This window comes from Carcharodon carcharias, chromosome 21 (genome assembly GCF_017639515.1).
Source record: "Carcharodon carcharias isolate sCarCar2 chromosome 21, sCarCar2.pri, whole genome shotgun sequence".
Classification (NCBI taxonomy): domain Eukaryota; kingdom Metazoa; phylum Chordata; class Chondrichthyes; order Lamniformes; family Lamnidae; genus Carcharodon; species Carcharodon carcharias.
The window spans coordinates 90,168,808-90,189,967 of record NC_054487.1 but is presented as its reverse complement, the minus strand read 5'-3'; the positions used below and the strand labels follow the sequence as shown (position 1 = coordinate 90,189,967).

At 46.5% G+C, this 21,160-nt stretch overlaps 1 protein-coding gene across 2 annotated transcripts in view; it reads right to left on the bottom strand.

The window, feature by feature from the left end:
• Window positions 1-948: 948 nt before the first annotated feature.
• Window positions 949-21,160, bottom strand: part of LOC121293238 (transcription factor E2F7-like) — a 36,330-nt gene continuing 16,118 nt past the window's right edge. For both annotated transcript variants that reach the window (XM_041216095.1, XM_041216096.1), the window contains exons 9-14: window positions 20,596-20,680; window positions 16,596-17,181; window positions 14,720-14,929; window positions 10,279-10,381; window positions 7,282-7,667; window positions 949-3,312 (exon numbers count right to left, since the gene is read on the bottom strand). In XM_041216095.1, coding sequence (XP_041072029.1) covers window positions 3,151-3,312; window positions 7,282-7,667; window positions 10,279-10,381; window positions 14,720-14,929; window positions 16,596-17,181; window positions 20,596-20,680 — 1,532 coding nt within the window. In that variant the 3' untranslated portion in view covers window positions 949-3,150. The remainder of the gene's footprint in view (window positions 3,313-7,281; window positions 7,668-10,278; window positions 10,382-14,719; window positions 14,930-16,595; window positions 17,182-20,595; window positions 20,681-21,160) is intronic.

Genomic DNA, 21,160 nt, shown 5'->3' with positions numbered 1-21,160 from the left:
CACTAACCCACCACCTCACCAACACCTCTTCCAATGGCCATTCTTCACCTGGGTGTTGGGATGATACATGCATAGCAATTACTGGACCACAGGGTGGGAACAAAACCTGCACCAGTCCTCACCAAACATCCATGTCGGTACTTTCCAGTGTGAATTCATGGGGCTAGACTCTCAACGTTATCCCTCACAAAGCCAGGAACACAAGAGGCCATTGGAACTCAGAGTAATTACAGACTAACCTGGAAATTTCTGGTCAATATTATTGAATCTTACAGCACAGTTATATATTGTCAGGGGAGGCAGTGGCAGAGTGGTATTGTCATTGGACTAGTATTCCAAAAAACCCAGGGTAATTGTCCAGGGACTTGGGTTCAAATCCCACCATGGCAGATGGTGAAATTTAAATCCAACAAAAATCTGGTATAAAAAGTCTAATGATGACCATGAAACCATTGCTGATTGTTGTAAACACCCGTCTGGTTCATTATCTACTGTCCTCACCTGGTCTGATCTACGTGACTACAGACCCTGCAGCAACGTGGTTGACTCTTCAATCCCCAGTTAGGGGTGGGCAATAAATGCTGGCCTAGCCAGTGACACCCACATCCCATGAATGAATAAAAAAAAGTATTTGCCAATAGGGGAGCTAAAAGTCACTTCATAAAAACTTTCTATTGTAAGGTATCTCAATTCAGTATGGAGGACAAGGAGGGGATGTCATGTATTTGCACTGGCCTCTCAGTATGAAAGCATCGAGTCCCAACAGCCAGCAGGAATCATTTACACTTAATCCTCACTGACAATCCTACAGAAATAACAAGTGCAAATTGTTATTTAAATGTATTTTCAATAATAAGATAAACCAGCACATGGACATTTTATACAAGGCCATTTCATTTGCCATAATGTTCATTTTAAACCCCCTCCCCCACCCCCCAATACCGTCTGCAGGATAATTCCAAGCTTACGTAACTACTGAAATGAGCTGACATGTTTAGGAGCTTCTGCAGCACGTTACTGGACTAAAAGGTCCCGACAAATTATTTGGGACACTAGTTCAAATCCCACCACCAGCAGTTGGGAAATTCAAATTCAATTGAATAAATAAATCTAGAATAAAAATCTAGTTTCAGTAAATGGTGACCAGGAAACTTGGATTTTGTAAAAATCCATCCGGTTCACAAACTTCCTTTAGGGAAGGAAATCTGCCACCTGTACCTGGTCTGACCTACACCTGACCCCTGACCCACAGCTATGTGGCCGACTCTAAACTGTCCTCCAATTGCTGGCAAGTCTCTCCGTTTTGTTTAAAATGGCGGCTCAGCACCAAATTCTCGTGGGGAAACCAGGGATGGGCAATAAATGCTGGCTCTGCCAGTGACACCCACCACCCAGGAATACATTTAAAAAATCTTCCTCGTTATCTGGGTGTGGTTTATTTGAAGAATGTGAATCAGAGCTTAAAGGCTGGAGGTCAGGAAGGTTTTTGTTGCCTCAGGGCATCAAGAGACAAGAGGCAGCAAAATGGCAGCTGACAGGTAGATCATGATCTAATTGAATGACCTATTACTGTTCCTTTTTGTTGCTATGTGAATACAATGGGCTGCGAGTGTCCAAACGGTGACTCAAGTTTATATTGGACCCCTCTCCAACTCCCATCAATTAGGCCCTCAAAGACTAACCACCTCAAGTGCTCGGCGTAGCTTCCTTTTCTTCTTCGCTGGGTTGTCTAATTCGGAATTGTGTTCCCTGGGATGAAAGGGGTTTAGGAAAGCACCTCATTTGTGGAAGAATTGAAAGAGGAACATCAAAGGTCATTAAATGTGGGCCCCGGAGGCTACGTCCATATTCAGAGGGCTGGTTATTTTAAAGAATTACCACTCAGAACAATTCTTCCCTCCATAGGGCCACAAGGAATAAAACGATCTTAAACCTTTAAAGGAACGAAGAGTAACCTTTAGTGGTATAACAGCATAGCTAGTAAATTGGAGACCTTTTTCAATAACTAACTCATACATACAAATAAGGAGGAGTGGGCCATTCAGCCCCTCGAGCCTGCTCTGCCATTTAATGAATTCATGGCTGATCTGATAGTAACCTCAAATCTGCATCCGTTACCTCCCGATAACCTATCGCCCCCTTGCTTACCAAGAATCTATTCAACCAATTATTACCAAGAATAAAAATCTTCAAAGACTCTGCTTCCACCAACTTTTCAAAGACTCACAACCCTCAGAGAAAAAAAATTCACCTCATCTCCGTTTTTAAATGGGTGACCCCTTATTGTTAAACTGTGACCCAATCTCTTTGAAATGAATTTTTTTTAAATGAAAGAATGCAGCTTGTTTGCATTGATGGGGAGAGTCTAGGATACTGGGACAATTAGGGACCACAGATTGGATCGGAAATGGCTTTGAAGTTAATGTGAATGATTAGCTGCAGCTCTTAAACTAAAGATCCCCCCATGCTGTGGCCGTGAATGTGTTGTCCAGTATAGTTACTAGAAACCCTTTGCTCTAACCATTGCTATTGGTTTCAGGTGGGGCAGGGATATTGAAACTTGCCAGTCAACAAGGATTAATATTCAGTACAATTATACAAGTCACAGTATTCTGCAGTCATTTAAGACTCTCACATTACCAATGCCCACCATCGTCAGTGATAGGGCTGGACATTAATGTCGCTTGTATTTACATTTAAAGTTTTTTTTCGCATAATAAAGAGCTATTAATGGAATTCTAACAGTTCTTTGTGTTGTGGTTAACCAGTGTTTATTTTACATTCTCCCTGACCTCTATAAGAGTTCACACCTTTATGTTGAAAGCTATTTGCTGTTTTTGGGCTCCAGAAAAGTCCAGTTGCCTGCTCGGAATTGTTCTGCCAATTGTAATATATTAAAATGTAAATTGTAACATTATTATAAAACCTCTCCCATAAACTGCAGGAAAAAAAAAGGAAAATTATTGAAAATGCTTAGTGCTTCAGGACGTCTTAGACATACAGCCATTCACCTCGATTACTCCATGTGGGCTTGTAAACAAATCGGCGAGTTACATTCGCACTGGAGGAAACATTAACAATCCGGACATCCTTCACCAACTGCCGTTAATCTCCCACTGATAAGAGTCAATAAGATGTTGCTATAATCCATTATTTAGTCGCGTTGTTCTCAATTTCCAGCCTGCGTTGGGCTGGGGATGCTATCTTCGTCTGCAGCCCCTCCATCTTCTTGCCCTGCACTGTGGGAACAGGTGTGCGGAAATAACCTTCCCCAAATGGCTGATCATCCTTAGGTGTTATCGGAATCAGTGACTGGAAAACAAATAGAAACCACGTGTAGAATTCTATTCCCAAATAAATCCCATGCATCATTTGAAATAGGAGCTGGAGTAGGACATCCAGCCCCTTGAGCCTGCTCCACCACTCAATATCATTCCTGATCTTCTTCCTCAACCCACTTTCCCACTCCGTCCCCGTTATTCTCGATTTCCAAAAATTTAACAATCTCAGCCTTGAATATATTCAACAACTGGACTTCCAGTCAGGGTTAAATGGAACAGAGACTGACAGAAAAACTAAACAGAACAATGGATGATCTTTAAGAAAGAGATGCTTTCGGTACAGCTAAGGTACATTCCAACAAAAGCAAAGAGAGCCACAAACAGGGAGGGTTCCTTGGGGTGATGAGGAAGAAAGAGGTTATGATGTATCGGAACAAAAAGAGGATGTATGATCCATGTCAGGCGAGTTCTTCAAGTGAGAACCAGGTTAAATACAATAGGTTGAGAGGGGAAAAGTTGAAGAAAATAAGACAGGCAAAGAGGGAACATGAGAATAGAACAACAGCCAACATAAAATGGAACCTAAAAATCTTCTACTGGCTTGCAAACAGTAAGTGAGTAGTAAGAGGTGGAATGGGTCCTATTAGGGACAGAAGGGATGATATATGTTTAAGAGTCACAGGGCAAGGCTAGAATAATTAATGAGTACTTTGTATCAGTCTTTACTGACAAAGTATTGGTAGGAGTGGAGACAGGAGGTAATGGATGGGGTGAAAATTGATAGGGAGGATGTACAAAAACAGCTGGTTACGTTTGGAGCGTATAAGTCGCCTGGTCCAGATGTCTTGTAACCCACGTTGCTAAGCGAAGTGGGAAAAAGATAGCAGAAAGGTTTGGCATAATCTTTCAATCTTCTCTGGATATGGGGGAGGATCCAGAGGATTGGAGAGTGGGAAATGTGACACGCTTATTCAAGAAAGGGTGTGTGGTCAGTGTGAGTAACGACAGGCCGGTCAGTTTAACATCAATGGTGGGTAAGGTTTTAGAAACAATAGTCAGAGAAAATTCACCAGGAACTTGGTGAGTTAATGACGCAGAGCCAGCACGGATTTGTGAAAGGCAGAATGTGCTTGACTAATCCAACTGAATTTTTGATGAAGTAACTGAGAAGGTTGATGGAGGGAATGCAGTGGATGTTGTCTATATGGATTTTAAGAAAGTATTTGATAAGGTACCACATAAAAGGCCGGGTAACAAAATTGAAGCTCATGGAATAGGATGGTCAGTGTCAGCTTGGTTAAGAAATTGTTTTAAGGGCAGAAAAGGGCAGCGAGTTGTGGTGGTGCTTTTCAGACTGGAGGATGGTGGACAGTGGAGCTCATCAAGGTTTCAGTGCGAGGACCACTGCTTTTTTTGGATTTATATAAATGAGTTGGATATGGGAATACAGAATAGAATTTCAAGATTTGCAGATGATATCAAACTTGAAGGAGTGGCAGACAGTGAAGATGATACCATACGGCTGCAACAGAACATAGATAGACCAGCAGAATGGGTAGACAAGTGGCAGGTGGAATTTAATACAGAGAAGTGAGAGGTGATGCATTTTAGCAGAAAGGATAGAGAGAGAGACAATATAGACTGAATGGCACAGGTCTAAAGAGTGTGCAGGGTCAAAGGGACCTGGGGGTACATGTGCATCAACCTTTGAAGGTGGCAGGACATATAGAGAGTGGTTAGCAAGGTATATGGGATCCTGGACTTCATAAGTAGAAGCATTGAGTAGAGAAGCAGGAAGTTATGCTGAATCTTTATAAAGCTCTGGTTAGGCCCTAACTAGAGTATTGTCACCACACTTTAAGGAGGATGTGAGGGTCCTTGAGAAGGTGTGGAGGAGATTTACCAGAATGGTTCCAGAGATGGGAGGTTTTAGCTACAAGGTTCATTTGGAGAAGCTGGGGCTGTTCTCCTTGGAGCCAGAGAGATAGAGAAGAGATTTGATAGAGGTGTAAAAGATGATGACAGGTTTAGATAAGGTTGACGAAAAAAACTCTTCCCATGAGCTGATGGTACGAGCACTAGGGGCATAGATTTATGATTTGGGGCAAGAGATGCAGTGGGAATGGGAGGAAGCGAGTGATAATATCTGGAATTTCCTACCCATGAGTCTGGTGGAAGCAGAGACGATGAATGATTTCAAAAGGAAGTTGAATGGCCACTGGAGAGAATTAAGCTTGCAGGGCTATGGGACTGAGCAAGGGAGTGGGACTGATTGGACTGCTCTGCGGAGAGCCAGCATGAGCTCGATGGGCCGAAAAGCATCCTTCTGAGCCATAATGCTGCAGTGGGGTAAATCTCTCTGGGGTAAGGAACTCCAAAGAATGGACTGAAATCGTAAATTCCTATTTACAACATTCTAAAACTATCACACTGACTTTAGAACTCTTTGTAATGTCTTGAATTTGTAAAAGGCTCTATATAAATGCAAGTTCTTTCTTCCCTCTAAGCAGGTGATCAATCACATGTGATTTGTCTTCATTTCCAGCATTGCAAATGACCAGTGTCTGTAATATTCAAACACATTCTTCCAATCAGAAGAACGTGCATTTGTACAGTGACACTTCTTATCACAAGGGTTTAAAGACAAAATCTGACACAAAGCCACGGGAATGGTTACCAGGATGAGGACCTTCAGTTCCGTGGATAAGTTCCAGAAACTGGAGTTTGTTTTCCTCGAAGAGGAGAAGGTTGAGAGGAGATTTGATAGAGTGTTTGGAGATTGGGAGAAACAGTTCCCATTGGTGGAAGGATTGCAAACTAGAGGGACATCGATTTAAGGTCAATGACAAAAGCAGCATTGGTGACATGAGGAATTGGATAAGAACCTGAGGAGAAAAAATATTGGAATCATCAAGTCTAGAGGTCACGGTGATAAGAATGAGGATTTCAATATCTGATGAGCTGAGGCAGGTGAGGTGGTTATGGAGGTGGGAATAGGCAGTCTTAATGATCTGAGCATCTTAAAAAGAGATGAATTTTATAAACACCAGAAAAAATTGAGAAAGAGGCAGAAAATAAAATGAGAACAAACTAACGAAATATAAAAAGCAGCATGTACAAAAAAAAGGAAGAGATGAGTGAAAGTAAACCTGAGTCCCTAAAGACGGAGGAGAAATTACACTGGGAAGATGCAAACGGGAAAAGAGATATTTTGTGTCTATCTTCACAACGGAATACACAAAAACACACCCGAAATACTGGGAACCAAGGGGTTAATGAGAGTGAGGAACTTAAAGTGACTAATATCAGGAGAGAAAAAAATTAGAGGAGGAATTAATGGACCAGAAATTACAAATCCCCAGGGCCTGATGGTTTTAAAAGAGGTAGCTGCAGAGATAGTGGGTGTGCTGGCTATTCTTTTCCAAAATTCCCTAGGTTCTAGAACAATCCCAGCAGATTGGGAGGTTGCAAATGTAACTCCTCTGTTCGTGACAGGAGGGAGAGAGGAAGCAGCCGGACATCAGTCAGCAGGGGAATGCTGGAATCTATTATTGAGGGCAGGGTAACGGGGAACTTAGAAAATCACAACAGGATTGGACAGAGTCAACATGGTATTTTTTTGGAAAGGAACTCAGGAGTTCTGACACAAAGATCATTGACCTGGTACATTAACTCTGTTTCTCTCTCCCAGATGCTGCCAGACATCAAGTATTTCCAGTGCTTTCTGTTTTTATATTTCAACAAACTCTGTATTACGACCTCCCATTGGGAATAAAACAAACATTTTGATTTTTCTGCAAACATATCCCCAAAGAACTGAAATAAATGGGAATTTTCACTTAACCAACGGGACAGGGAACTAGAGTTTCTGTATTCGCTGCAATGCAATGGGATGAAGTACATGTGGGTTCTGAAACATTTGGGACCCTGCCAACCACTTACTGCCCAAGTGGTAACACTAAACATTATAGTCCCTGGCTCCTCTTTCCCCAACTCGTACCTGTTCCTGGAGTTTGACAGTGCCGGGCTGCAGAGTGAGAGGCTCAATTTTGTTGGCAGGATCTTCTTGAGAGGCCTGAGTGAGCAGAGAATAGATTTGTTGTTCTGGTGAGGAGGATCTCATATTGGCTCTGGTTGGTGTGGGCACTGAGCCCCTGCCCATTATAAGCTGGGCAGTCGGTAGCAGGTTGACATTCTGTAAGCTGAGATGCACTAGGCCGGAGTTGTGAATGGAGTTCCCAGCAGATTCTGTCGGAGGAACAGGCTGGCAAATCACTGGTACCATCAGCTGATAGGGGAGACTCACCGATGCCACTTGACCTGGGGGTACAGCAATTCCACCGAGGCTCCGATTAGCGGAAAGTAACAAATTCAGTTCGCTCATACCTGTGAAACAGGGCAATGGACAGAAAAACAGTCGCTGTTTAAGCAACGTTGAAGTATCTTCAGTAGTTGGCTTATGAAACACGAGAAAGGGAAAAGGAGCAAGTGAGAGTGTGCCTGGACATGGGCGGTGGGTACTTATATTGCAGGTTTCACCAGCTCAGGACATTCAAAGCACTTACAGCCAATGAAGTATTTTGAAGCGTAGTCACTGTTGTAGAGGTGAAAGTGGCTCAAGGCAAAAAGGTCTGAACATTTTTGTGACAAGGAATCATGTAATTTTCACACTAGTTATTATCTGTAGTGAAATGTAAATGCTTCAAAAGGGCAGAGTTATTAGACTTCAAGTGGCCAGAAACATTAGTTTTTTCTGTTACTACCATCAGATTGGATGAAGGCATTTCTATAAAATCACCAACAGGACCTCGACATTACAGCACTCGATGCAGTTAGTGCACGTAATACAGGACAAAGTCAGTACTAACAACAGAAGGTGGCCTTGCTGGATTACGTTATATGAGAAGGACTTTGGCAAACTATCCTCCAATGTGACCTCATTTTAACTCACCCTCACCACCTTCTCCAGGGCTGTTAGGGATGGGCAAGATTTTTATATAAAAACTGGAAAATTAACATGATCCCAGACACCAGCCAAAACAAAACAGCAATAAAGCTGACAGTGACATTCAATATGTAATTATTAAAGTTTGCGTATTATAGATCAACATATGATACATATAAATGTGAAAACATGTATTTTAAGCACTTTATAAAATTGTTATATTTTATCAACTCAGGTTTCAGCCAATCTCACCATACTCCCTGGTGACAGAAGATTCACTGAAGCCCCTCTTTCCCACTGACCCCTCAACACATCTCCCCCTGCACAATCACATAGCTGTCCCCTTTCTAAGCCCCTTCCTCTCACTCACTCAGCCACACGTCCCCATCTCCTTCACCATCCTCCCTCCCACCTTGATTTCTCCACCTTGCCTGGACTCAGCTCCTCATCGCTGCCCGTCAGCTGCCAGTTGTGTGGATGCTCCTTGGCTGGTGCCACATGGACCAGCACAGCTGGGGAAGAGTGAGCTGCCTTTCCGGGGTATAGGAGCTCGGACCCTGGGAGCAGCGGCTCCAGTGCACTGGGAGTGCCATCTCTTATCCCTCGACGATTGGGTATTACTGAAGTCCCAATTAGCTGAGCCAGAGGGGGCGCAAAGCTGCCAAGGGTGGGATATAGCCGAGACCGGAATCTCCCTCCCTCTGAAACTAGAGTCGGTGCCAGAGTGGTGAACTGCACTTTGATCAGGGCTGAATCGTTCCATTGGTAATGAAGCTACAGATGGTAGCGGATTAAACAGACAGGCTGAGCAACAGCTCCCCTGGGCTAGGTGGAGGTGGGGACAAAACTAAAAAGGGCAGAATTCCACGATCCAAAAGTCGGAATTCCACCAAATGGCAGAAATTTCTTATCCCTGTTGTTTAACGTTGAAAATGTGGCAGCCAATTTGTACTGATAAATGGTCAGACAATGTGTTCTTTTTTGAAGTGATGTTAATTGATTGGTTCCCCTGCTCTCCATCTAGTAATGCCACAGGATCTTATATATCCATTGCAGAGGGCAGACAGAGTCTTGGCTTGATGCCTTATCCAAGAGACAGCACCTCCAACAGTTCAGCACTCACTCACTACTGGCTTCATGCCAAATAGGTGGGCACAGGGTTATCACAAAGAGCAGGATGTAATATCATTTAACACACAGATCGTACTCCGAAGGTGCACAGGGATTTCAGGTGGGGAGAAAATGCCAGGCGATAGCTTCGAGTTTCTGTACATCCATTTCAATGGGAGAGGCCCTTGTCTGCCTTTCACCTGGGGATGAGTTAATGTTGAAAAGTAAAAGAGGAAACTGGGTCCAAAAGTGTTTCAGGCAGGATCAGAATCGCTGGGTCTGGTGGGTCACGTAAAGACCAATTACTCCAGGACAGGTTAACAGGAACCTTAGCTTTCCTTTCTCCATATTCCTCTTCCCAGTTTGGCCTCTTGTGCAATTCATTGATTAGAAATTGCTTTGTACATTGAAAATTAATGGCTTTTTCTATTGTGTATCTAAGCATTAAGAGTGACACACGATAGCCAGAGTGTAAAGGGTGCAGGTCCCCATCACCTTTGTTCGCAGTGAGCACGATGGATTCATTGATTCCGAAAGGGTATAAGTGTGAGATCAAAGTGAAATGTGTTATTCCACTAAGATTAAACACTGGGCCCAGAGGTCACAACTTAAATCTGATAATGAAAAACCATAAAACTGAATTTAAATGGAGTGGGATACAGCTGGGGGAAGGATTGGGTAAGATGAAGGAAACGTTTCCTGCTGGGTTTGCCCTTGATCTGTTTATTTGCATTGAACTCAAACGGTGGATATGATGAAAAATGGGGCTGTCACACCACACTCCCCACCTACCCAAAAATAACTGCTAATCTGTGGGCAGGCACCAAGAGAGAAGCTTCTGGTATTTTCTAGAGACCAAATGAGTTTGTCGATATCCTGCAGAGAAACACAGAGCATGCCACAGGGCATGCTGGTGTTTGGATGCAATAGGAAATCACTCACCGGGAGAGGCTGTCAAATGGTAGCTCTGGCTTTTCTCAGCTGATCCACTCGGACCGTGGATAACAAACGGAGGCTGTACAAGATTTACAGAGGGCATCAGGGGCTAGGAGAAAGAGCAGCAGGTCATCCAGGGTAACATTAGGCATGTTCTATTCCTTCACCCACTTACTCTCACCACAAAATATAAAGAAAAATGAGTAAAGATGACAAGAAACCATAAACTTGGTCACAAGTGATTTTTAAAAAAAGTCATGGGTCTTAAATGGAGTGCCTCTGTCCCTCCATGTGCTGTCCCCTCCAGCCCTACAACCCTCGAGATCTCTGCCCTCCTTCAACCCTGCTCTTGAGCACCTCCAGTTTTAATCAGTCCACCATGGGCACCACTGAGGACTTGAGCTCTGGAATTCCCGTCAGAAGATGCTGTTTGAAACCGACCTTTTTAAACTAAGCTTTTGGTCCTGTGTCCTAATACCTCTTATGTGACTGGCGCTATATAAATGCAAGCTGTTTTTGTACAGAATAGGAGGCTTGTGAGGGAAAGGAAATGGATGCAGGGAGTTAAAAGGCATCTTCCTAACAACTTGATACGAGAGTGATTAAGATCAATAATCGCGGCTGCACTTTATACCCAGGCTTTAAATTGAACATAATCTCTGCCCAGTCAAATTGAGACTTTGACCAAACCTACCGCAGTAATTAGTGTTTTTAGATAATTGCTTTTTGACTCCCTCAGTTATAGAACCAACTGCGTCTAAAGCACTGGGAACAGTGAACGACTTTATCAGGAGGGAGAGCAGTCACAACTCTAGCAAGTGAGGAGAACTGCACCAGGAGCTGTTACAACACCTGGACTAGGATTGCTTCCAGGAGCCACTGTTTACATTTCAGATTAGACAAGGTATGGGGTAAATGTGGATTCTATTAACCTTTTACAGCATTACAAGCCCTTACTACCAACACCACCCCCTTCCCCCTCCCCCACCCTCAATTCTCAGTCGCTTCAATTCTAGCTGCCTCCTCCTCCCATCATCTCACCATTGATGGCCCTGCTTTCATTCAGTGGCGCTTCCCAGCTGTGGAATTCCCTTCCTGATCCCACCCTTCATCTCCTTGGCCAGCGTTTCAGTCACGTCTCCTCGATAGAGAGAACATTTCCCTTTGGTGGGGGGAGTTCAAGGGCATCAACACCCACGGCAGCTGGAGTGATTCAGCCATTTCACTAAACGTCGAGCAGGCTCAAGGGGCTGAATGGCCTCCTCCTTTCCCTGCCTCCCGATTGATGACATTTCCAAGTTTTGTTTTATCTGGAATTTTGAAATTCTGTCTCTAACACCAAGGCCCCGGATTCAACTGGATCCAAGTGTAAAAGATGTTCCAACTGTAATTGGGTTCCCAAACCTGTCACCTGATTATCCTCTTTCACCAATGGGATTCCGGGGGTGAATTTACCCTCGTTCACTGACAGGTTAGTGGGGGAGGAGGGTAGCGGGGGGGAGTTACCCTCATTCACTAAGGGGTTAGTGGGGGAGGAGGGCAGGGGGGGAGTTACCCTCGTTCACTGACAGGTTAGTGGGGGAGGAGGGTAGCGGGGGGGAGTTACCCTCATTCACTAAGGGGTTAGTGGGGGAGGAGGGCAGGGGGGGAGTTACCCTCGTTCACTGACAGGTTAGTGGGGGAGGAGGGTAGCGGGGGGGAGTTACCCTCATTCACTAAGGGGTTAGTGGGGGAGGAGTGGGGGAGGAGTTACCCTCGTTCACTGACAGGTTAGTGGGGGATGAGAGTGGGGGGGGTAGTTACCCTCGTTCACTGACAGGTTAGTGGGGGAGGAGGGCAGGGGGGGAGTTACCCTCGTTCACTGACAGGTTAGTGGGGGAGGAGGGCAGGGGGTAGTTACCCTCGTTCACTGACAGGTTAGTGGGGGAGGAGGGCAGGGGGTAGTTACCCTCGTTCACTGACAGGTTAGTGGGGGAGGAGGGCAGGGGGGTAGTTACCCTCGTTCACTGACAGGTTAGTGGGGGAGGAGGGCAGGGGGGAGTTACCCTCGTTCACTGACAGGTTAGTGGGGGAGGAGGGCAGGGGGGAGTTACCCTCGTTCACTGACAGGTTAGTGGGGGAGGAGGGCAGGGGGTAGTTACCCTCGTTCACTGACAGGTTAGTGGGGGAGGAGGGCAGGGGGTAGTTACCCTCGTTCACTGACAGGTTAGTGGGGGAGGAGGGCAGGGGGTAGTTACCCTCGTTCACTGACAGGTTAGTGGGGGAGGAGGGCAGGGGGGAGTTACCCTCGTTCACTAACAGGTTAGTGGGGGAGGAGGGCAGGGGGGAGTTACCCTCATTCACTGACAGGTTAGTGGGGGAGGAGGGCAGGGGGGAGTTACCCTCGTTCACTGACAGGTTAGTGGGGGAGGAGGGCAGGGGGGAGTTACCCTCGTTCACTGACAGGTTAGTGGGGGAGGAGGGCAGGGGGGAGTTACCCTCGTTCACTGACAGGGTTAGTGGGGGAGGAGGGCAGGGGGGGAGTTACCCTCGTTCACTGACAGGTTAGTGGGGGAGGAGGGCAGGGGGTAGTTACCCTCGTTCACTGACAGGTTAGTGGGGGAGGAGGGCAGGGGGGGAGTTACCCTCGTTCACTAAGGGGTTAGTGGGGGAGGAGGGCAGGGGGTAGTTACCCTCATTCACTAAGGGGTTAGTGGGGGAGGAGGGCAGGGGGTAGTTACCCTCATTCACTAAGGGGTTAGTGGGGGAGGAGGGCAGGGGGGAGTTACCCTCGTTCACTAAGGGGTTAGTGGGGGAGGAGGGCAGGGGGGAGTTACCCTCGTTCACTGACAGGGTTAGTGGGGGAGGAGGGCATGGGGTAGTTACCCTCGTTCACTGACAGGGTTAGTGGGGGAGGAGGGCAGGGGGTAGTTACCCTCGTTCACTGACAGGGTTAGTGGGGGAGGAGGGCAGGGGGGAGTTACCCTCGTTCACTGACAGGGTTAGTGGGGGAGGAGGGCAGGGGGGTAGTTACCCTCGTTCACTAAGGGGTTAGTGGGGGAGGAGGGCAGGGGGTAGTTACCCTCGTTCACTAAGGGGTTAGTGGGGGAGGAGGGCAGGGGGTAGTTACCCTCGTTCACTAAGGGGTTAGTGGGGGAGGAGGGCAGGGGGGAGTTACCCTCGTTCACTAAGGGGTTAGTGCGGGAGGAGGGCAGGGGGGAGTTACCCTCGTTCACTAACAGGTTAGTGGGGGAGGAGGGCAGGGGGAGTTTCCCTCGTTCACTAAGGGTTAGTGGGGGAGGAGGGCAGGGGGGAGTTACCCTCGTTCACTAAGGGTTAGTGGGGGAGGAGGGCAGGGGGGAGTTACCCTCGTTCACTGACAGGGTTAGTGGGGGAGGAGGGCAGGGGGTAGTTACCCTCGTTCACTGACAGGTTAGTGGGGGAGGAGGGCAGGAGGGAGTTACCCTCGTTCACTAAGGGGTTAGTGGGGGAGGAGGGCAGGGGGGAGTTACCCTCGTTCACTGACAGGTTAGTGGGGGAGGAGGGCAGGGGGTAGTTACCCTCGTTCACTAAGGGGTTAGTGGGGGAGGAGGGCAGGGGGGGCGTTACCCTCGTTGACTAAGGGGTTAGTGGGGGAGGAGGGCAGGGGGTAGTTACCCTCGTTCACTAAGGGGTTAGTGGGGGAGGAGGGCAGGAGGGAGTTACCCTCGTTCACTAAGGGGTTAGTGGGGGAGGAGGGCAGGAGGGAGTTACCCTCGTTCACTGACAGGTTAGTGGGGGAGGAGGGCAGGGGGGGAGTTACCCTCGTTCACTAAGGGGTTAGTGTGGGAGGAGGGCAGGGGGGGAGTTACCCTCGTTCACTGACAGGTTAGTGGGGGAGGAGGGCAGGGGGGAGTTACCCTCGTTCACTGACAGGTTAGTGGGGGAGGAGGGCAGGGGGGAGTTACCCTCGTTCACTGACAGGTTAGTGGGGGAGGAGGGCAGGGGGGAGTTACCCTCGTTCACTAAGGGGTTAGTGGGGGAGGAGGGCAGGGGGTAGTTACCCTCGTTCACTGACAGGTTAGTGGGGGAGGAGGGCAGGAGGGAGTTACCCTCGTTCACTGACAGGTTAGTGGGGGAGGAGGGCAGGAGGGAGTTACCCTCGTTCACTAAGGGGTTAGTGGGGGAGGAGGGCAGGGGGTAGTAACCTCGTTCACTAAGGGGTTAGTGGGGGAGGAGGGCAGGGGGGAGTTACCCTCGTTCACTAAGGGGTTAGTGGGGGAGGAGGGCAGGGGGTAGTTACCCTCGTTCACTAAGGGGTTAGTGGGGGAGGAGGGCGGGGGGGAGTTACCCTCGTTCACTAACAGGTTAGTGGGGGAGGAGGGCAGGAGGGAGTTACCCTCGTTCACTGACGGGTTAGTGGGGGAGGAGGGCGGGGGGGAGTTACCCTCGTTCACTAAGAGTTAGTGTGGGTGAAGGATAAACCTACAGGCCCCTTCTCGACTGTTCCAACATGATTCCACTTTTCAGCATTCCCCGGCTCCGTGTGACAGTTGTCCATCTGGGTTTGTGTGGAGGGAACGTTAGACTCCAGGTTCATGTCGCTGGTTTGAGATGGGACACTGGCAGCAGCATCGGAAATATGGTCAAGACTCTGGGTGCGATTTCTCAGGGTAGTTTTGTGTTGGGTAGAAGATTGCTAAAAAAAGATAAATATTGACTGAAGTTATAGATTAAAAGCCAACACTTTTATATGCTAATCATATACTTTTTATTTAAGTCTTGCACCTCATTCCCTTGTATGCGACAAAAGAAAAGGAAGATTTATATGAATACAGTGTCTTATCACATCTCTGAAACTCCTCACATACAGCAAGTTACTCCAAAATTCAAAACTCACTCCAAATTCTGCGGGTCAATTGGAACTAACACAGAGATTGATGCGTTTCTGTCGGGTAAGGGGTTTCAAGGTGGGTAGCTTGAGTTGAGATACCAACCAGGGGTGAATGGCAGAACAGACTTGAGGGGCTAGAAAGGCCTCCTCCTGTTCCCATGTTCCAATGATGTGCACTTGTGGCCAAACAGTCACCATTTAATACATTTGTTTTATTCATTCACAGGATGTAGGTGTCGCTGGCTGGTCCAGCATTTATTGCCCATCCCTAGTTGCCCTTGAGAAGGTGGTGGTGAGCTGCCTTCTTGAACCGCTGCAGTCCATGTGGTGTAGGTACACCCACAGTGCTGTTAGGGAGGGAGTTCCAGGATTTTGACCCAGCGACAGTGAAGCCACAGTATTTATATGCTGAGTCCGGTTCAGTTTCTGGTCAATGGTAACATAATAAGATCACAGAAACAGAGAGAGATACAAGAACAATTAATCTATTTGTTTAATCATATGGCTTGAGGGTGTTGGTCAGGACACCTGAACACCCTTCACCTTAGATGATGCCACAAGATCTTCAACACCAGCTGAACTGGCCACAATTTCAATGTATCATCTGACACCTCAAACATTCCTGCGCTCCCTCAGTACAGCAGTGAAGTCATGCTGGTTTAAGTTACCTCTGCAATGGGGCTTGAACCCACCATCTTCCAACTCAGAGGCCAGAATGTGCCCAAACTCCCATGGTTGCCAAATAAACCATTCCTAATTTCTGGTGAAATAGGCACGGTCACTCTGTGGCAGTCAGCCTGTGTGGTCTTTATTGTGAGGGAATGGTCTCCATGGTTACCTTCAATCAATTTTCACTTTCCTCCTCAAATCTCCAAACATCATCATCATCATTTTGTAGCTCAGAGTCTGGCAATCAGCAGCCAGGGAAACTCCTGAACCATAGACACCAAAGGATCTCATTGAGGGATAAATATTGAGCAAGACACAAGGGTGCTCCCCAGCTCTTCTTCAAAATTGCTCTTTCTTCCCAAAAATTCATTGGGAACTTTTTTTCAACTGAGGCAGACAAGGCCTCAATTTAACACTTCATCTGGAAAACAGCATTCCTGCAGCGCTGACCCTCCCTCGGCGCCAGCCCTCCCTCGGCGCCGGCCCTCCCTCGGCGCCGGCCCTCCTGCAGCACTGACCCTCCCTCGGCGCTGGCCCTCCCTCGGTGCCGACCCTCCCTCGGCGCCGACCCTCCCTCGGCGCCGACCCTCCCTCAGTGCTGACTATCTTATTCAGTGGTGAGTGCAGTTCTCCAACTGAGTCACTTTTAGCAACTTTCCTACTGCTCGGGAGGACCTGGTTTGATCAAGTGTGGGGCTGAATTTAATCCCAGCTATATGGGGAAGAATTCAGCAGTACCAGATCTCCACTATCTCATTGTAGGAGACTGTTCCTCACTCAACCCTGTCACTCAAACACATACCTGCTCCATTGATGACAAAGACAAGATGGAAGAAAGCCCTCCAGAGGCATGTTCAAGGCAACAAAGAGTTTTCCCTCGTTTAGCCTCTGGTTTGTCATCTTTCCAATGTCCATCGGGCAGTGTACATCGCTCCGTGGGACTACGCTTCAGAGAGTTCCTCATGGACGCACCAACCTCAACCTCTCCAGGTATGAGCAACAACGTTTCCTCATGTGCTGAAGATTTAGCCTCACAGGGTCGAGGAGAGGGTTCAGTAATGGACTCCCTGTTTCTGTAAAGCATGAAGACAGGGGCTGTGGGCAGACTCTGCAGGAATACGATTGGCTGGTTCTTCAGGAGGCTAGGGTAGCCATCATCTGCGTTGGGCACAGCAGCTGGGGGCATGGGGGTCAGGTGCCCAGTGGCAGCATTAGGAAAGCAGAACGGTAGTGATAGTTCAGTCTGGGGAAGAGAGAAGCCATCCTGTGCCAGAGGTCTCACAGGAGAGTCAACAGAACTGGCCATGTTAGTAATTAACAGGGGACAAGATGCCAAGGGAGTGGATTGGGGTTGACGATCTTCCTGATTTCGGGGAGATTCCAAGCTCCTAAGGAAGGAAAAAAGCATTGTTTTTAAGCAAGACCAAATGTTAATGTCGGTAACATTGCCTGACTCCACCTCACTTCAGCCGTGCTTTTGTAACCTCAAATCTGACTATTCCCACACTCTCTTGGCGGGTCTCCCATTTCCATCCTCTGTAAACTGCAGTTCATCTAAAACTCTGCTTCCCATGTGCTCTCTCCCACCAAGTCACTGCCTGTGCTTGGTGACCTATATTGGTTCGTGGTCAAGCAATGGCTCAATTTTAAAATTCTTTTCCTTGTTTTCGAATCGCTCCATGTTCTCAGCCCTGCCCATCTTTGTCACCCTCCTCCAGCTCCACAATGTCCGAGACCTGGTTCAGAGGAGGGCAGGACTGGGCGTTGAATATTCCTGGGTACAAGGTGTTTAGCAGAGACAGGAGAGGGAGAAGTGGGGGGCAGGGGGAGTGGTAATATTGATTAAAGATGACATTACAGTTTTTGAGAGAGAGGATGTTCCAGAGGGATCAAGGACAGGATCTCTCTGGCTAGAGGTAAGGAATGAAAAAGGTGCAATAACATTGATTGATGTAGTATATAGACCACCAACTAGTGGAAGGGATGTAGAGAAACAAATTTGCAAAGAAATTACAGAGAGGTGCAAGAAATAGAGTAATTATAATGTGAGACTTCAATTATACAAATATATACTGGGATAGGAACAGTATAAAGGGACAAGAGGGACAAGAGTTCCTGGAAAGTGTTCACAATAATTTTCTACAGCAGTATGTTTCCGGTCCAATGAGAGGAGACACTGTTGGACCCGGTCCTGGGGAATGAGTTGGCCCAAATGGATCAGGTATCGGTGGGAGAGCCTCTAGGGGACAGTGACCATTGTATCCTAAGGTTTAGGTTAATCATGGAAAAGGACAGAGAACAATCCAGAGCAGGGATAATAACTTCGATGGGATGAGGATGCATCTTAGTTGAGTGAGCTGGAATCAAATGTTGGCAGAAAAGACTCTGGCTGAAGAATGGGCCACCTTCAAACAAAAAGTATTGCAGGAAATGTGAACATATATTCCATTGAAGGGGAAAGGTAGACAAATAAATCCAGAGCACCCTGGATGACAAGAGTGATAGAGGTGAAGATGAAAAGGAAGAGGTGCATGTACGACAGATGTCAGGTAGAAAATACAATGGAGAATCAGGCTGAATATAGAAGGACCAGAGGGGACGTGAAGAAACTAATCAGCAAAGCAAGGAGAGAGCACGAAGAGAGACTGGCAGCGAACATAGAAGGAATTCTCAAGGTCTTCTATAAGCATGTAAATAATAAAAGGGTGGTAAAAGAAAGAGTAGGGACAATTAAGGATAAAAGAGGAGATGTACACGTAGAGGCAGGAGAATTGGCGGAGATATTGAACGAGTACTTTGCATCTGTCTTTACACAGGAAGATGATGCTGCCCAGGCTGAGGTGAGAGAGGAGGCAACTGGTTCACTAGAGAATTTACAATCGAGGGGAAGGTGGTGTTGGAAAGGCTATCTTTACTCAAAATAGACAAGGTACCAAGACCGGATGCATCCAAGGGTACTGAGGGAGGTGAGAGTGGAAATTTCATAGGCACTGGTGATAATCTTCCAGTTTTCCTTTGACACAGGGGACTGGAGAATTGTGAATGTTTAAAAAGGGGTGCAAGGACAAAACCAGCAACCACAGACCAGTCAGTTTGGATTCAGCAGCAGGGAAACTCCTGGGAACTATAGTTCGGGACAAAATCAATAGCCTCTTAAATAGGTGCAGGATAATTAAGGGAAGCCAGCATGGATTCTTTAAGGGAAAATCAGGTTTATCTAACCTGAAATTTTTTGAGGTGGTAACAGACAAGGTTGATAAGGGCAATGCTGTTGATGTGGTGTATATGGATTTTCAAAAGGCATTTGATACAGTGCCACACAACAGACTAGTCAGCAAAATTCTGGCTCATAGAATAAAACGGAAATCAGGCACTTGGATAAGAACCTGGCAGAGTGACAGCAAACAGAGAGTAGTGAAAAATGGTTGTTTTTCAGACTGAAGGAATGTTTGTAGTGGAGTTCCCCAGGGGTCAGTGTTGGGAGCCTTGCTCTTCCTGATATATATTAATGTCCTAGACTGAGGTGTACAGGACATGATTTCAAAAATGTAATGATACAAAGATTGGAAATGTTGTGAAATGTGAAGAGGATTGACTTGAACTTCAAAAGGACATGGACATGTTGGTGAGTTGGGCAGACAAGTGGCAGATGAAGTCCAATGCAGAGGTGTGAGGTGATTTGTTTTGGCAGGAAAGATATGGTGAGCCCATATAAAATAAAGGGAGAGCCTCTAAAGGAGGTGCAGGAACAGAGGGACCTTAATATATATACACATAGGTCATTGAAGATGGCAGGGCAGGTTGAGAGAGCAATTAATAAAGCTTATTAGGCTTCATTAATAGGAGCATTGAGTACAAGAGTAAGGAGGTCATGTTGAACATGTAAAATACACAAGTTAGGTCTCATCTGGAGCACTGCGTCCAGTTCTGGGCACCATACTTGAGGATGGATGTGAAGAGAATGGAGAGAGTACAGAGGAGATTCACAAGAATGATTCCCGGGATGAAGAACTGTAGCTATGAGGATAGATCGGAGAGGCTGGGACTGTTTTCCTTGGAGAAAAGGAGGCTGAGAGGAGACTTGATAGAGGTATTCAAGATCCTGAGGGGTATGGACAGGGTAAATAGTGAGAAACTGTTCCCACTCAAGGGAACATCAAGAACCAGAGGGCACAGATTCAAAATAATTGGCAAAAGGAGTAAATGTGATGTGAGGAAAAATATTTTCATCCAGAGGCTGGTTTGAGTCTGGAACAAACTTCCTGAGAGGGTGGTGGAAGCAGGTTCGATTGAGGTATTCAAAAGGGAATTGGATTGTTACCTGAAAATAGAGAATGTGTAAGGTTACGGAGATAAGGCAGGGGAGTGGGACTAGGAAGAATGCTCTTCCCGAGAGCCAGTGCAGACCTGATGGGCCGAATGGCCTGTAAAAGATTCTGAGAGTCTGTGATCTCTGCACCCCCTGATTTTAAATGCTGCACCATTGATGGAAGTGCCTGGACCCCAAGCTCTGGAATTCCCTCCCCAAGCCCTTGGTCACCAGTGCTGATACCTCCCAATGTGGCTCAGGGTCAAATTTTTAGCTGATTCGTGGGAATTTGTAAAAAAAAAAAATATGCAAAAGGTGCTATATAAATACAAACTGTTCATAAATATTCTACATCAATCCTATATCTTCAAGAAGTGTTCCTCAAGGTCAGAAGTTCATCTTCAAAATAATAAATCCAATTTGTAATGCGAGTGGTAAATGCTGCATTGTATATAGAGGCTCAAGAACGTGTCTCACTCCAAATAAAACTTACTTCATGTCTTCTTCAAACTGCAGCCTGCAAGCAGCAGCGAGCTGCACCATCTTACTGGAACATTCTCGGGCTCCAATACTTCTCACTGCAGCGGGAATAAAGAAACAAATTTAACATCGCTGCAGAAACAAAATTAAAAGGAGGTTACAAAAGAGAAACCTTTTCACTCAGAGAAGAATTCCACATCTTAAACAGCCTCTGCGGAGAACTAAACTGTTGCTGATTAAAGGGTTCACAGAGACCGAGGAGGAGATTGAATTAATGGGCTCATTTGGGAAACACATTTCCTTACATTCTCATTACCATTCCATCTTCACTCGCACCATCGTCCCTTTAGTATTGAATCAGCCTCTCTTTCTCCGCTTCATTACACACATTCTCCTTCCTCCTCCCTCTCCCGTCTTTCCCTGACTCTGTACTTGCATAAAAACTATTAAATCACTAGTTTCTTCGAGTTCTAGTGAAAGGTCATCGCCCTGAAACATTATCTCTCCACATACGCTGCCGGAGCTGCTGAGTATTTCCAGCATTTTCTGTTTTTATTTCAGGTTTGCAGCATCTGCAG